This window comes from Parasteatoda tepidariorum, chromosome 6 (assembly GCF_043381705.1).
Source record: "Parasteatoda tepidariorum isolate YZ-2023 chromosome 6, CAS_Ptep_4.0, whole genome shotgun sequence".
Classification (NCBI taxonomy): domain Eukaryota; kingdom Metazoa; phylum Arthropoda; class Arachnida; order Araneae; family Theridiidae; genus Parasteatoda; species Parasteatoda tepidariorum.
Genome location: NC_092209.1, coordinates 55,683,569 through 55,701,504, shown reverse-complemented (window position 1 = coordinate 55,701,504; position 17,936 = coordinate 55,683,569). Strand labels below are relative to the sequence as shown.

The window sequence follows — 17,936 nt, the reverse complement described above, 5'->3', positions numbered from 1 at the left end:
ATCCCCTGCATTTCACGAAAAATGGGGTGTTTGCTACGTAATCATTCACACTAACACTTTTTTGATGTAGGGGGTAAGGGTACTTTTGTTCAGAGTCAAGTTGAATTCACTCGGTGATGTGGGGAAGTACTGATTGTTTTGATTTACGTCCGTTTCTTTTTTAGTTTTTTTTTTTAATGCTAAAACTGTTCATAAAAAGTTTTTGTTTTTCAATAATATCATTGATTCAATATGAATTTTTTGAGTGCTTGAAAAGTTTTTAAAAAGTGCTTATTTTTGATTCAAAGATTTGGCTACGCACCCTGTTATATTAGTCGCTGGTTCTACCGAAGCAATGCTTGCCGATTTGACAAGTAGCATCTTTAACAGCAAATTGGTTTTCATCAGTTTGAACTTATACATACAATTAAATTTAAAAAATTCTACTTTGAATTAAATGTTAAATTTTAACCTCTGGCGTTTCGAGTAATCAGTAAATAGTTATTATATAATTATAAACTCAAGAAAGAAAGACATACCTGTAAATTTCAATTACTTCTCCAGGTCATAATAGGTATGTGTAAAATTTTAAGTAAACTATATTGAGAAAGAGGAAAAAACCCTTGTTAAAATTTTTTTTTCAATTTAAACTTTTTTTTTTAAACTCACGAAATTTTCCGGAATTTTGACTTGGGCTCATAATTACCCCTGGATACAGAAAGAATTCCCTTTTTTCAGTCCTGATTCGAACTTTTTACTTGTATGTTGTTGCAAACCTTTTTTACAATCATAGATTAGTGTTGGCATATTGTTCCAGCAGCAAGATAAAGTTCATTTTACAAATCATTTAGGTTTAAATTTCGAAGTTAGTATATTGTTGACAAGGTAGGAAATGTTTTATAACTATTCTTTTTTTCAAATTACGATTCTTATGTTTTGAAATGACAGGTCGTCAATTCAAGATTCTTATAACGATTCTTTTTGTTAAATACAAATAATAAATCGGGTAACGAATCCACGTATACAAGAAATTCTACCCGCGCAAAATACACAGGAAGCAGTAACCCAGAAATATAGGCAGTGCATCCTAGTGTAAAAAGCACCACCCATTAAAACAGTGGTGTCAAGCTCAAAAGCTAACTTGGGCCAAATAAACAATGCTTAACTTTAGGCGGGCCGCAAAAAAAATCTATGTTCATAGGAACAAATATTTTTATTTAGAATAGTACATTGTAATAAGCATATAGTAGTATAAAGTTAAATTATTGTTTGAGTCCTGATACTTGGCATCTCTTCTCTGCTACTATCTTTCCTATTTCGGGAGAAATTTTATTCAAAATTGACCCAACGTGAGCGTTATTAATACGGTTTCGGACAGGAGATTTATTTCCACAGAAAATAATTGCTCGCACTGATAAGTACTTCCAAACATGGAAATAATTTCATATGCGAATTTTCGAGTATTTTCAAACCTTGCCTGTAAATATTTGTACATCCACTTTAATGAATATTAACTCTTTAATGTCTTGAATATTAGCTTACCAAGCAGAGAATAGCTGCACAAATCAATAAGCAATAATCATAACCCCTAGTAAGATAACGTATGTATAACTACATCTTATTAGGTAAGGTGTGACAGCTGATGCGTAGCAGTTTGCTGCTGATAGCTTAGTGTAAAACGGACTCCATTTCAGTCAATTAGAATTTAAAAGTTTCGCGCGTACAATTTAAAATGATCCGTATAGTTTATAAATAAAGTATATTATAATTTTATTTGCTGGTTTCGTTTCTAATTCGCATTTCTATTTTACTTTTCACCGTTATATTGACTGGGCCGCGAGTTTGACATCCCTGCATTAAAACATGCTCGCCAAACAAACACACACACACAAAAAAAGAATTGCGAATTTTTTTTTTCGAAATGTATTTTGAGTTTATTTTGAAGAAATGATTTCAGAGACTTGCATTAATTCTGTTATTGCTTATATATATTCATTCTTGCAAGATTCATAAAAAAAGCGCATGTAATTCTTTTTATAATTTTTTAAAAATAGCCCGGGTGTGGTCTTCAAGTTTGGCAAGAAATGTGCTTTAACACAAACCTTTCCTTTAATCTTTATGCTATGAATAGTTAAGAGAATGAACGTTTTCCTAATGAAAGCGACGATAGCTATATTATTACAAAATCTTTTTTTCTTTATTTGATAGTTTTTGGAATGAAACAATTTTCTCCATGAATACTAGTTTTCCCCTAGGGACCATTTATAAATAAAGTCACTTTAAAAAAAAATTGACCCCTTTGTCACATGTGTTGCACTATATTAAACATATACCAGCAGTTCATAATCATAACACTTGCATAGATCACATTTCAAATTTTATTTTTATTAACTATGTATTTCAATGATATCTATGATTCAATACTAATTAATTTTGTTGAAAAATAAGAAACATAAAAATAGCTAATTTTTCAAAAATGTTTAATGTGCTCACTTAAAATGAACGTTAACCAAATTTACTTCTTGGTGTCTCCTCTCTCACCCTAGACATGAATTGTCACAGTTTTAAGAACCCTTTCCCGCTCTCTCAATCGTGACATCATTTATGAACGGCCCCTTGAGATTATTACAAATAAAAGAATTGCTTGGAAATGGTTACAACTGTTAAGGGGGGGGGGGGCATTTGAAAAAAATTTGTCTTAGGTGCTGCTCGATATTCGGGTGTGGCAAGTTTCTAAACTTAGCTATTTTTAAATTTATAACCAAAGTTAGTGTATTGTTCTATGAGGGAAGAAAAAATATTTTTGTTCTGAGCAGTTGGAAATATTATGTGCTAATACCGTGTTATCCTTAGCTGTTATACACAGAGTATGTGTGTGTAATATATGTTTTATAATGTAAAATTCATGATGAAATAAAAATATTAAGGGGACCGGAAAGTTATACCGTTGCGGCGCATCAAATATTCGTTAATCTTAAAAACCAATTCATTTTTTTCGACCCGGCATTCAAAGGTTGTTGCTAATGGGCGTGAATACATTATTGATTAAAAATAAAATCTTTGTAACAAATATCAAATGCACCGAAGCGATATTAATTTCAGGTCCACCTAATAATATTAAAAAGAACAACATAAAAGAGATATCTGCATTATTTCTATAGTGTTTGCAAATTACACTAAACTTCAATTTTCGAGAGACATAATTGTAGGATTCTATTTCTTTGAGGTTTCGAAATGTTTAGTTTTTGTATAAATAAGTAAAAAAAAAAAAAATTTATATTAATGAAAAAAATATGAATAACATAATTTTTTATTGTATTAAGACATTAATTTCAACGGATAAAACTAATTTTCTCGGCTCAGGTAATTTATATGAGGTATAAGTTATTTATTATGTAGTACTTATTTAACTGATACAAGATTACGAACGGAATATGTTTGGTTACATAATTTAATGCAAAAGCTCCATGACCGGACATTCTCCATCGGGCATTCCCTCACAGTATCCGCCATATTGGTTTACCCCTAATCCATGTGAAGAACTGTATTCCAGTCCAGCAGCTATCACAACTGAAGATTTTTTAAAATTTATAATTACACAACTGCAACCATGAAGATGCAGTTGTGTAATTATGAGCACTCAAAAAAATTATTTTTTCCCACACAATATTAGTTTGATAATTATCCATTATAATTATTTGTTACATTCAGTCAGAGCCTGTATAAAATGTTGACTAAATTGTTATTACAAGCATTTTACTGTTTAACAATCAGCTCGACGATTTTGAACTAAAACCATTGATTTTACCGCCTATTCGCAATTTAATGTATGTTTTAAATTCTTGGCCATAGATGGTGCCAGTGGAAAACAAGAACAATCGCACCCCCTGCCTAAACAGGCATACGTCATCAACAATGTATGCTTTTACTCTGATTAAATGTAGTAGATGGTATTAAGAGCACTGTAATACTTGTTCATCAGTACTTTCCCTGGCTTAACAGTTCTTTCATACTTGTTAATGAGTATTTTTTATCACTAATTAAATTTATTGTAATGCTTTTGATGTTACGAGCATTACAATGAAAGAAATAAGTGATATAGTTTCAATAAATTTTCTCAATGATTTGAAAATACATTTATGATTCTGAGTTTTTAATTGTTTTTTTTTATTAGAAGTTTTTAGGTTTTTGAAAAACGTTTGTGTTTATTACGTTTTTCGTGAAAATTAAAGGTCAAAGAATATTTTCATTCCATCTGAATAAGTCCCGCAGTGGACTGATCGTTAAGACACGGTTCCCAGCAGATCACCGAAGTCAAGCATCACTGGCTACGGTCAGTGTGCGGGTGGGTGACCACTTGGATCAGTCTGCGTAGGGACCGAGGGTGTGCGGTATTGGTCCTCGTTAAACTGTGCTCCCGTAAAGTGCTCGACTTCGCGCACAGGTCGTCGGGCTACCGAAGCGGGGGTGCCATCCCTTCCGCAGAGGATCAAAATTGTGATGGCATGTCTTCGGATCATCCTCCGGGATGTTTCCCAGACCGTCGCCAATACCCCATTGTGCAGCTCTAGTGCGACGTAAAGTAACAACAACAACAACAACCATCTGAATAAAAATAAACTTTAAGGTTATTTTCCCCCCCTACTTATTTAGTCCAACTTACAAATATTAATTTCCAATTTACTAGCAAATAAGATACAAGGACATAAATTTATTACAATTTTACTTACTTAAAGTTATTTTCATTTCAACTTTTTGTTATTTTTATGCCAAATGAATGAATTATTTGCCCTTCAAAAATCTTGCGTGATGTTCTCTATTTTCAATATTTAGTTGAAAAGAAAACATAAATAATTTTGCTATTTTTAACCTGAAAATAATGAAAGGAATACTGAGGCCGTGAAAACAACAAATATTGATCAGAAATCTGTCGATTTAAAGAAGTTTGTTTTGAAATAATCTCTTCCCAAAAAGCTTTGAAAAGTAGAAAAAGCCGCCAACTTTAAAGGCAATACCCTATTATACAAAAACAAAAAGGAAAATCTTGCAAGTTTTCGTAATGAAAAGAAAAAAAAAAGAAAAACACCTAGTAAATATTTTTTTTAATAAACAAAAGTCAAGATGAAAGACTAACAAGTAATATAATTTTTTTTTTTTTAAAGTCAAAGAAATTTTTTATTTTAGTTACTTTTTATTAAATAATTAAAATTTTTTCTCTTATATAAAACTAAAATTAATTAATTAAATTTAATTTAAAAATTAATATTTGTGAAAACTGTATTAATATCAAGTGTCATCTATTGCAAGTTTAAAAAAAAATGTATTTGAACTAAAGTGGATGAATAAAAAGTATTTCATTAACGATTGAAAATTTGAGCAAGATATGGATGGTGTTTTCTACACTAGGGAGCGCTGCAAGCTCGGAACTGCGTAAATTTCCGGGTTACTGTTTCAGTTGTATTTTAAAGCCATTTGGCATCATTGTGTTTTGAGATTCTTGCAAACAATGCATTTGATTACTTATTACTTATGTTTACAATGCTAACAATACTGTTTACAATACTAAAAGTGTTAACACTAACGTAAGATGGTGCACAGCTTGCAACACGAACAAACAGTAATAAACAAATGGAAAGAGGCCAAATCAAGACTGCCAAAAAAGCGAGTTATTCAAAATCTAGCAACCATGTCACCTTTTTTAATAATAAATAACAAAATAACTAAAACACATTTTCACTCCAAACTCCCCAGAATTACATAATAGCATTAATATCTTATGAAATACGGCAGATTTAAGCTCAGAAATTATCTAGTTTATTTCTTTTATTGAAAACAAAATTATCCGTTTGAAAACATCGCCTATCAGAATAACATGTAGTAAGCAGCTGCAAACTTTTTAACCGGAACTAGAGTAGGTCCCGAGCTCGAGATTGTTATTGTTTACATTTCTATTGAAAACACCATCCATAGAGAGAGTGTGAACTAATAGTAGGAATTGAAAAAAAGAATATCTAGGAATGCCCACCTTAGATTTAAGTTTCAGGTCAACAGTTCCCTCAAAAGTAATTGCTTTCTGAGGATCACATGCCACTTTGGTTTTGTAGTTGAATTTAAGTTCAACTCCTATAATAATTTCGCGGTATGAGGTTGGTGCTTGTCTAAGTAATTGGCACAAATATTTGCGTTATAAGTTTAAATTAATTTACAACTGCTTTTACAATTTAAGCCGATATAAAATGGCTGGTAATCCAAAGTTTCATAAGTTTTTGGATTCTTGTAGATTTAGTTTTCTAGATATTTTGAAATATAGAGGATCTGTATCAGCATAAGTTTGTTTAATTATAGGATTTATTTTTAGAATTATTTAAAACCGATTGTGGCTCGGATCGACGAGAGAAAGGGAATCAGTGGAGGGGGAAGCTCCCTTCTTTGAAATCAGCTATTTCTTTTTTCTACAGCAACAGACGGCCTTAGACTTTGTTGCGAGGGGAGTTCTTTCTATAGGCAAACTATATGTGTATCTAATTTAATATGAATCGGTAGGGAAAAACAGATTTGTATTGGAAGATTCAAAGAAATATTTTATTTAATTAATTATATACTAGGGGATTTTACTCTCTATTTTCTTCGCTCACCAAACCTTATAATTGCTGCAACTTTTTTTTTTTTTTTGTTGTTGTTGAAGAACAGTTTGTTGTACCTTAATTAATGTGTTCAACTGAAAAATTTCAAAATGTATTAACATAGGACCGGGATAGCCTGGTTGATAGGACACTGGGCACATGTCCAAGAGGTCGTGGGTTCGATCCTCGCAGGCCGAAGACTCCCCGTGTAGTAAATGGTGACTGATGCATATTAAATCTGTCGAGTCTCAAAGTCCTCCATGTTCCCATAACAAATCAAACCTCTGGGGGTACTGATCCAGGAGTTTCCTTGTCTTCTGGATCGGTTCAAAATCACAAGGCTATGGAGTTGAACATTAGTAGTCGTAAATCCAAAATTGGGTCAGCTGTTCAACGATGGTTATAAAAAAAATGTATTAACGTAGATATGGTATTCAATAAATAGTCCCAAGAAGCTGAAGTGGTAAGATATCACCTGATTGGAAAATTCATTCGCTTCAGAAATAAACAAATATAAAATAACAGTCAACAAGCGTTACGAAAATAGGCACCCATTTTAAAGACTTGCCAGACGTGAAGGCAAAGAAAACAAAAATGATTTGAAATAAAAGATGTCAAGTTGCCAACGAAAAGTGGAAAAATAAAAGTGAGAACAAAACTAGAAAAACCACACAAGCCGAGGGAGAAAAAAGATGAGAAACATAACAAGAAAAATCACACTGGTCTAGAGGCAAATCAGGGTAAAATATATGGGCAGAGAATATATATAAATAAATTATGTAAAGAAAATATATCCAGATATGGTATTTCAAACTTAGCTCCCGATTCTATTGGAATAAAATTTGAATCTAATCAGTTTTTTGGGTTACCATAACTTCACGTACAATTTTTTTTAAAGAGTGATTAAAGTTAATTCCTAATAATATTTTATAATAATCATAATAGTATCTTATAATAAAAATAAAATTATTTTATTGTTTAATAATTTTAAAAGGGTCAATGGTATTAGGAAATTATTAGATTATTATGTAGGAAATTATTATGTTGATTAGATAAGATTGTTTTATTTATTGATTCAAAGATAAAGTTGGGTGTTATTGTTTAAATAATTTAAATGAATAAATTATTTTAAATAAATATTTAATTTTATTTAAAACATAATTATTTTAATTTTTATGAAAAAGGGGGGTAGACTAATAAAATGTGCGTACTCTAAGGGGGGGGGAGTAAGACCTTATGTACGGTAATGTACGAAGGGGGGAGGGGGTTAAAATTTCTCCATTTTTCTGTACGTACTTTTTGAACGGCTCCTAAGTTTAGATGTCGATTCAATGAAGCTTATCATAAAATACTATGTAATAGAATAATAATAAAGAAACATTACTTTTAGAGTACTTTTCAGTTAGCCGGGAGCAATTGAAAAGTCGTTAAAAAATACCTACTTATTTATGATTTCCTTAAATTAAAATGAAACTGAAATTTATGAGAAAATGTTAACTACTTTAAGAAGTTAATGTAGAAAGATGACCAAAGTGCGTAGAAAACAGGAAAGTTAACTAATATATTTTATTCTTCCACCTCCATATCTTTTTATTCTCTAATAGTTATAACTAACTCCATTCATGAATCATGGTCAGAGCAATCCTAGTAAAAGCAATGCCTGTCATCAGTGTGTCCATTAATAATTCGTCATGCTTTTAAACTGTCATCGTCCCATACTTCTTCCAATTATATTTTGTCTTCGCCCTCCTTTATTTTTGGAAAAGACATATTTCCTGTTACGCGAGAAGTGGATAATCGTCGTGGTAAAAACTTTTTATTGCTATGGAAACTATGATTTATGAACTAAAAATATTTTTTTGTTTTGTTTTGTTCGAAATTAGAGATGGAGGCAGCAGAAGTAAACACTGACGTTAACACATTTTTTGGCCGTGTAGAGAAAGCTTTGGAATATTTGATCCGCTTTTTACAAACTTTTTTTTCCATCTGTTTAAACAATTATTTTTTTCTTTAATTCTGAAATACTCCTTTTTTTTTTATTTGTGTAGAAACTGGGATAAATCTCCAGATTTGGGGGTGTCATGTCAAAGGTGTATTGTCTAATTGTCTTTCATTTTTTTTTTTTTTTTTTTTTTTTTTTTTTTTTTTTTTNTTTTTTTTTTTTTTTTTTAGTCTTTCTTAACATATTTTGTTATTACTCTCAATAACTTATGTTCTGTCCTGTGAAATTTTGCAGGAAGTTAAAATAACTGCTGTCATAGAAAATATTTTAAATAAAAGCAATGAAAAATTACCGTTAATAAATTTATAAGGCGTACAATTACAGAATTATGTAAACGACATCAAGATTTTTTTTCTTATTTTTACTTAAAATAATTTCCATTGATTCGGCCTGCATGCTTCTGTTACATAAAAGTAATTTTCATTTAAAGTGCCAATATATATATATATATATATATATATTTGCTGTTCTTGGATCTTTGGGATGTCAAAACGCAAGAATTTACTNTATATATATAATCTGGATTACGCCTAACAAGCTTTAAGAGTTTATGATTCATATATTTAAAAAAGATAATAGCTGTGTATTTTTACTTTATCTTGATATTTTTAAAATATACGCGTTTTTCATGATGTTGATAATTTTTATACTTAGCTGCAAAGGAAAGATTTACTGGTTTTAAAGTTTTTTTTCAGTGTACTGTATATTATATTATTATTTTAGATGTACTGTCATTGATTTTGAATTTAAAATTTTTGATCTTTATGGAAGATATTTAAAATTCGAAAGTGTCACTTGAATTTTTTCCTCGCATAAGATTTAAAAAATTTTTTTTTTATCGGAAACTGTAGCTATTATTATTTTACAAATACTTATAAAATAAGTGATAATTCTAATATTTTTTTCATAAATTTTAAGTTAAGAGGCTATAGAGTACATAAATAAGGTTTCATTAGTATAAACAATTTTATTTTAATTAATTACACTATGCACACAGGAATAAATACACTTATAGATTGTTTAGACAAGCATTTTTCTTTAAAAAAAAACAATTTTTAATGGTAATCAGTTTTAAAACTGATTTTAATTGTCCTAGCTCATTGGCTGTCATGAAAACACCTCTTGTTCTGATAAAGTCATTAAATTTCATCAAGCGAAAGCAGTTATTGACTTTGAACAGATTTTAATCAGCATTATCACTTTGTTAACAGAATATCTGAAGTCTTGATTTAAACCTCGAATTCAAATTTGGCACGTCTCTCAAAACTCAGATTCCTGTTTTCTTCCATTTTAATCTTTGTTTAAATCAGTGTACAAAAAACAGTTCATACATTCCAGAACACTAAACTGTTCATAATTCACCACGCGAACTGCTGGAACTCCTCTCTTGAGGTTCCTCGGCATCTGGGTTATCTTCTGGCCTGTTATTACCCAAAATGCCACTACCATTTCTCTCTTGGTATTTACCACTATATCTTTCATTATTCAGATTATTTAATTCTTCCAAAGCTGTTGTGGCCGATAGTTCTGCAGTATCAGCATTACTGATTGCTTCATGTTCATTACCATTTTCTTTTTCAATGGCTTCTTCCAGATCTGTTTGATTCGTGGTATCACGTTCTTCTTCATTTTCAGAGCTGTTCACCTGGTTTTTCTTTTCATTAGCCTCAGAATGTTGATCTAAAGAGGGAGATTGACTATCAGCAGCATGAACTTCAGCTTTTGTTTCAATAGTTATAGACTTTTCGTCATTTGAATCGGAATCATTGTCGACAGATTTATAAATTGTTGTTGCATTTACGATTCCATTTTCTTTTGTTTCTGATAATTGTTCATTAATGGAATTATTTTTCATAACCTGCATTACTACTTCTGGTAATTGCGAATTGCCAGATAATGCTTGATGATCAGAGTTTGTTGATTTTTCTAAATTTTCAGATTTTTCAGACGAGTTTGCCAATGTATCTTCAGTTTCTTCTGGTTCAACTTTATCTTCATCGTTCGTTTCTTTGTTTTCATTTGCTTTGCTGGAATTATTTTTCATAGCCTGCATTACTACTTCTGGTAATTGCATATTGCCAGATAATGCTTGATGTTCAGAAGTTGTTGATTTTTTTAAATTTTCAGATTTTTCAGACGAGTTTGCCAATGTATCTTCAGTTTCTTCTGGTTCAACTTTATTTTCATCGTTAGTTTCATCGTTTTCATTTGCTTTATTCGAATTTCCATCAACATTCTCTTTATGATCTTCAGTCTCAGAATTTTCTTCATTTGATTCATCTTTTTGAGAGTCTTGATTTGGAGCTTCATCTTCGTTTTTCGTGCTATCTGAGTGATTTCCTTTAGCATCATTTTCCTCTACTTTATCATCTTCCGTAGCATTTTCGGCTAATTCAGTTTCACTTACGTTGGCAGACGAGTTTTCTTCCTCTGACTTTTGTTCGTTAGCATTTTCAGATTCAGTTTTCGGTTCCTCGCCATTTTCATTCTCAGAATTTTCCTTCGTGTCACTGTCTGCTTTAGATTGCAGTTCATCATCATTTTGTTTCTCATTTTCTGTTTCATCGTCTTTGTTTTCTAAAGAAGTTTTTTCCTTGTCGTTTTCAGTTTCTGATTGTAGTTCATTATCATGTTCTTTAACCGAATTTTCATTACCATTAGTATCAGAATCAGGCTTTATTTCGTCGTTGTTCTCTTCATCTGAATTATCTTCTGCGTCATTTTTTACTTCTGAGTTTTCAACACTTTTCTTTTCGCTCTCTGTCGTAGAATTTAGACTAGTATCATCTTTAATACCTTCTTCTGGCATATTTTTAAATTCTTCATCTTTGTCCAACCTTTCTTCATTATTATTAGTATTTGCAGCGATTGAATTTTCTTCTTTGATTTTATTTGCATCAAGTTTTGGCCAGACATTTATTATTTCAGACATAACTTCCTTCTCTAATTTTTCTTTTTCGATCGAATCTTCATCAGGTTTTCCCGTTTCATCGGCAAGTACAGTTGTACCATCGTCGTTTTTATCTTTAAGCCTATCCTCCGATTCTTGAATATTATCCGAATTGGCGTTATCATTCGAGACACTTGTTTCATTTTTATTTTGTTCCTCTGATTTAGCTTGGTTCTCACTTGTTTTATCTGAAAGATTGCTAACTTGAGATGATTCATCATTGTCTGAGCCATTAGCAACGTTCTCCTCATGTGGTTCATTTTCATTATCATCTGTTTCTTTCATTGATGCAGATTCATTTTGTTCGTTGGCAGCATCTGACATATTTTCCTCATTTGTGCTAGCTTTCACCATTTCTTCAGAAGTGTCCACCGAGTTCTTTGTATTATCTTCTTTTGCCTCTTCTTCTTTTTCATGAAGATTTGCACTTGAGTTCTCATCATTCAATGGTTCTTCAGATTTAGGACAACTTTTATCTGTGTCACTTACAGCATCAGGTAGTTCTAAAAGTGAATCCTCTTTATTATTTGAAATATTTTCCCCAGTCTCAAGATTATCACCATTATCACTATCTGGATTCTTTTCTGCTGTTTCAGATTTATTGTCATTTTCACCTTCTTTAGATTTTTCAGATTCTGAAGCATTACTTATTTGTGTACTAGCCAAATTATTTTTCATAACTTGCATTACTACTTCTGGCAGTTGTGCATCGTTAGATAACGTTGGTGGTTCTTGGCCAGATGAAAAAGTAGCTTGTCGTGTCAGCTTATTTCTTGAATTCAAATCAGTGTCGTTTTCATTGTTTGCACCTGTTTCGTCTTTTATATGATTATCTGATGCATTAGAGATACTCTCTGAGTCAATCTCTAGGTGATCCTGCCTGGCAAGGACAGCCTTCTCTCTTAATGTTTCGGCCGAAGAGCTTCTCTCCATGGACGTTTCAGAAAGAGTATTTTTTGAATTTTCTTGTTTGTTAACATCTTCATTTTCTAATATGTCGGATGATTTGGCTCCGTCTAAAAGGGTATCATCAGTTATTAAATCTTCAACGTCTTTGCAAGTACTATCTTCATTATCATCTCTGCTTGTTGTTTCCTTATCTGAATTTTGATTTATTTCCTCGAGCCCAAAATTTGGATCAAGTACTTCTTTAGTACTTTGCAGTTGAGGTTCTACTTCTTTGTTTGTCTCAACAAGTTCACTCTTTGGTTCAGTAGGTTCATTATCACCAGACCTTTCAAGTGATGCATTTTGGTTTATACCTAAATTCGTCTCTTGAGAATCAGAATTTTGATCAGATTTCAAATTTGCGGGGAGTTCATTCGAGGATTCGTCAGTTTTGTTAATTGCCAATTCTTGTAGGAAAGATTGTAGTTCCTCCATGAGATTACTTTCAGTGACAAAAATTATTTTAATGCTATCGCTTAATGGTGATTTAAACAACAAGTCTTCTTGTGAAATTTCATCTGAATCTTTTTCATCTCTTTTTTCTTTTATTTTACATATAAAGGTTGCCTCTCCGAGTTTAAAAATGTCTTCGATTTTGTTTTCTTTTAACAGGAAAAAGGGAAAATTCGAAATGAAGAAACCGTTTGAGTAAGAGACTGAATCTTTCTTTAGAACTTTTTTCAATATATTAATCGAGTCACTGGTGTTGAAACGCTCACTGCTTTCGTCGTCATTTCTTACTAACTCATTAAAATCTATAAAGCACATACCCTTTTCGCTTACAATGAAATCTTTCAGGCTCTCTGAGTCGGTACTTATATTCTCAAATGCAAATAGAAGGGGTACTCTTTGATTTAGATCCCTTTTTGATCTTGTGGTGGAAACATTTTCTTCAGGGGAACTTATCTCAATTTCGTTGGGCAAGTTAGTCTGATCTGAATTATTGTTTGATGCCTTAGAGCTTTCGTTGCCCTCAGTAGCATTCGATGTATCTTCCATTAAAGTTTGAACGTCATCATTGGCTGTATTTTTGGCGCTGTTTCTTGTCTCGGCCTCTATTGCTTTTATATCTTCTTCAGTGGCATCTCTGATTTCAACAGTTGAAGGTCTTTCTTCTGCTTCTGGGGATGGTAGAAGAGCTTTGCAAGGTCCATCCAATTCACATTCATGACTTCTTTCATGTGATGAAACATCATTGTCGTCATCAAGTATATCTTTTCGTTTTTCAATTACCTTCTCAACTGCTATTATGATGTCTTCAACCATTTCTTCCACATCTTGGTCACCCACGACAACAGTTAGTAACTCTTTCTCGTCGTAATATTCCGCGACAGATATTATATCTTGTTTATATTTTTCTAACTCGTTTTCTATGTCACCAATTCTGAGTGTTCCGATGGACACTTCATGCTTAAGGAATCTTCTTAAGGCATCTTCTTCGAAATCAACCAAGACGACACCATCCATTCGAACTCTCCTACTGCGATATTCTTCGATGTCACCTCTGTTTCTTGGAAAACCAGCCACTGAAAAAAAAAGGAAACGTTGTCATTAAAATTTTAAAATATACTGCATTAACTCTAATTTTAAGCAACAATTACATCGGACAAAAAGAGAATTTTTCAATTCATGTACCATTTATTATATAAGTTTTGAAAATAATATTGTTTATTTATTTAATTTCCGAATTTTTTTACCGACATTATCAAATTATATTTTTTAATTTTTCCTAAACTCAATATTTATGACGGTTCTAAAAAAAACTACTAAACTCAGTGGCACGACAGCCCATAGAGGGCCAAGGCCTACTCTGCCCATCTCAGTTTGCTTGACCTTGGGCTCTGTGGTGCAGGAGCAGATGTTCCGGTTAGGTGGTCAGCCGAACGCGAAAAGCCCAGTGTTTAGTTCCCAAGCATGCTTGGTACTCATTTATCGACCCACTGAAAGGATGAAAGGCTGAGTCAACCTTGCCCGGCCCGAGATCGAACCCAGGACCTGTGGCACGGGAACGCGAAGCGCTACCACTCAGTCACCGGGCGTCATTTATGACGGTTCAGTATTTAGAAAACATTGAAAATTTAAGCAACTCTATCCTTTGCGCTAAGCCGACCAGATGCCGAGTGGTTAGCGTGCTTGACTGCAGAGTCGATGGTTGCGGGTTCGAATCCCGCTCAGGGCATGGATGTTTCTTTCTCTCTGTGTTCTACGTCCTTTCTCCTTTGTGTGATTGTGTGAATGTGACTCGCCCTATAAACGGGTTTGTGGTTGTGTGACGTGGGAGACGCTACTCCACTGTTGCCCACTGGGTAACGAGAAGAGAGTAGCAGTTCTGGCACTCCTGGCCAATGGGACAATACATCCCAAGTGCCAGCCATTAAGGGTTTTTTTGTGTGCATAATTTAATGTGGCTAAGATAAGCATAAAGAATTGGACATTGCCCAGTTATATTTTTTCTAAACAAAACCTAGTAAGTGTTAAAGAGATTCCGAAATGATTAAATGGCACCCGCTGTGAACCGAATGGACCCGCTGAATTAGTTGATTAATTGGAATTAGAGAATTTATGCTCAACACAAATCTGAACTACATGAAGTAAACATGGCTTTGATACGAAGGAACAAGTCCATATCCAGACGTTGATTAATTAAAATTAGAGAATTTATGCTCAAATGAGCGAAATATATTATATATTCATAATGAGCAATATTATATATTCATAATGAGCGAAATATTGGTGAAATATTTATGAAGCATTTTTATATGAAAGGAAAGAAAGCACAAAATGAAGCAAAAGTATCTTTGCAGATTGAAACAAATTTTGTAGTACTGTGTGAAGAATATTTCCAGAACTCACTATTTTCCGCTCACTTTCAGATTTTTTTTAAGGATATAATAAACTGAAAGATTTCTCAAGGTCAAGAAATTCACCTTAAACTTGAACTCATTGGATGATTAAAGTGTGCTTCGTTTAATAATAGACCAGTATCGATTAATTTTGACGGGAAACTTACATGTTCGTGAAATTCCAACTTCCATGGCTGAGATAAGATGACCACTATTAATCGATTCATAACAAACCAATTTCTTGTAACAGACAAGCTTTTCGAAGAATTCGATTAACTATAATTGAGGCATATGAATTGAGAAAGATATTAGAATTTTATTAATATATTTTTTTCATTAAAAAGGAAGTTTTATCTCGCATTGTTAATTTATTTATGGTATTTCAGATGTAGTGATTCTCAGTAAGCATGGAAAATATGGTGGTTTGGGAACAAAGCAAATTGAATTATCTTTTTAGAAGAAACCATATGTTTAACAAAGATGCATTTATATTCAACATTATTAGCATCAACATTATTAGCATATATTAGCATTTATATTCAACAAGCATTTACATTTAACGAACACGCATTTAACATTAACACTTAACATTAAAAATATCTACATTTAACAAACCTTTAGTATTAACAAATACTTAGCATTAGTGAGCATTAAACAATAACAAATATTTAACCTTCGCAAACATTTAACGTTAGCAAGCATTTAACTTTAACAAACGTTTACATTTAACAAGCATTCACATTATTTGGGCTAAAATTTGACCCAAACAACGGCGCTCCAGCTTCGAAGACATTTTCTGATTATTAATTCAGCCTATAGCCGCCATTTTAAAATTTACATGACAAAATGGCGTATTAGACCAATTAGATCAAATTTTTGGCAGACTGCGTGTGCTGTGTTTGCAGTTAACAAATATTTAACAAACATTTACATTTAACAAAATTTTTAATTTAACAGAAGAAAAGAAAATAAATAAAGTAAATAAATAAATAAAAAATAAAATGAACTGCAATAGTAAAAAACATATACCTTTATAAACTATTCGTATTTAACAAATATTTGCTTATAATAATTATTTACATTTAACATTTACATTACTTAGATCAGACTTTTCAAAAAGTGAAGCTGAAATTTAAAAACATCTTTTTAATTAAGGCAATGACGGTTAATGTCAGTGTAAAATTTCAATAAAAAAAATTCAAAATTTCTTATAATACTAAAAATTAAATTCAAAATACGTTTCTGGATTAAATAAATTTAAAAAAAAAGTAAAGTATAAATGAAAATGCTAAATATTTAAGATTTCACATTTTGCAATGAAGATGACATTCCAGAAGTCTAACTGTTAAAAAAAAACTACAGCAGCGGTTTCCAAATGGTGTTCCATGGAACCCTGATGGGTTTCGAGGAAAAGTTAAAAGGGGTTTAGAGAGTTAGAACTTTCTTCTATCAACAATCATTTTGGAGTTTTTTTAATCTAATCAATAAGCCAATATTAATTTAATATTTCATAATTATATATTAATTTAATTTTAATATAATTTAATATTAATTTAATATTTTATGAAATTATTCAAATTGAAATAACAAAAAACTTTCCTTTTTATAAAAAGAAATATACATAGTTTTTTTAATACTAGTGTTTTGAATAAATAAAGAGAAATACATGCATTAAAAAAAATGCATTCGTATTTCCCACTGGGATTTTCAAATCAAACTAACTTAACTACATTTGAAAATAAAGAATTTGTTTCTCAAATAACCATTTTTAAATATATAGCAGTTTCTTTTTAGTTTTAATTTCAAAGAAAACCATAATTCGGCACATTTTATTTGTTTTCAGTTTATGCATACATACCAAAAACAAATTCAGTACTAAAGACAAAGCTCCAGGACAGCGAATTTAATTGTAGGACATAAAACCTAATTTAAGATTTTTAATGATAAAACAATGAAAAAATTCATTCCTTTTATTTTATTTTATAACCGACATTAAACAGTTGTCCCGATTCTGAGTTTATGACTCTCAATGTTCGACTCCGTAAGCTTGTAATTTTAAACCCAACCCAAAAAAACAAGGGAATTCCTGGATTAAGCATAGGAACAAAGTAGCCTTCGAGGAGGATTTTTTGATGAAATTAACCTGAATTTGCGTTGCATGGAGTGGACAATGAAAATCTCTCATGGATAGCCCGATGACAAGGAGATTTTAATTCATGATCTGTCGTCATGATCTGATATTTTTACGTCTGCACTATGGTCGATGCGAGCTGGATGCAGAATTCTTATCAACCATCCACTGCTGATGCTGAGATTCGATCATGGTTCACTGGAAACTGGAATGCTGTATCCCTTGAGCCACCACGACTCCTCTTTCGATTTATTGTATATATATATATATATATATATATATCTCAGTCGTGCTGTTACGCTTTAAGAATTTATACTATAGCACATTTCTAATAAGTTTAACGAATTACATGTCATTTATTTGGATGCAAATTTATTTTAATGACTTAGTATTTACTAAAAAGATGTAATTTTTTTATTGAAAAAAAGTTGTTATATGGATTTGAATGATTGTTTTGAAT

The 17,936-nt window shown here is 31.6% G+C and overlaps 1 protein-coding gene across 1 annotated transcript in view; it reads right to left on the bottom strand.

The window, feature by feature from the left end:
* Window positions 1-9,900: 9,900 nt before the first annotated feature.
* The window catches only part of LOC107449198 (dentin sialophosphoprotein), a 35,391-nt gene continuing 27,355 nt past the window's right edge, over window positions 9,901-17,936 (bottom strand). Inside the window, exon 2 of the mRNA XM_016064671.3 lies at window positions 9,901-14,028. Coding sequence (XP_015920157.1) covers window positions 9,956-14,028 — 4,073 coding nt within the window. The 3' untranslated portion in view covers window positions 9,901-9,955. The remainder of the gene's footprint in view (window positions 14,029-17,936) is intronic.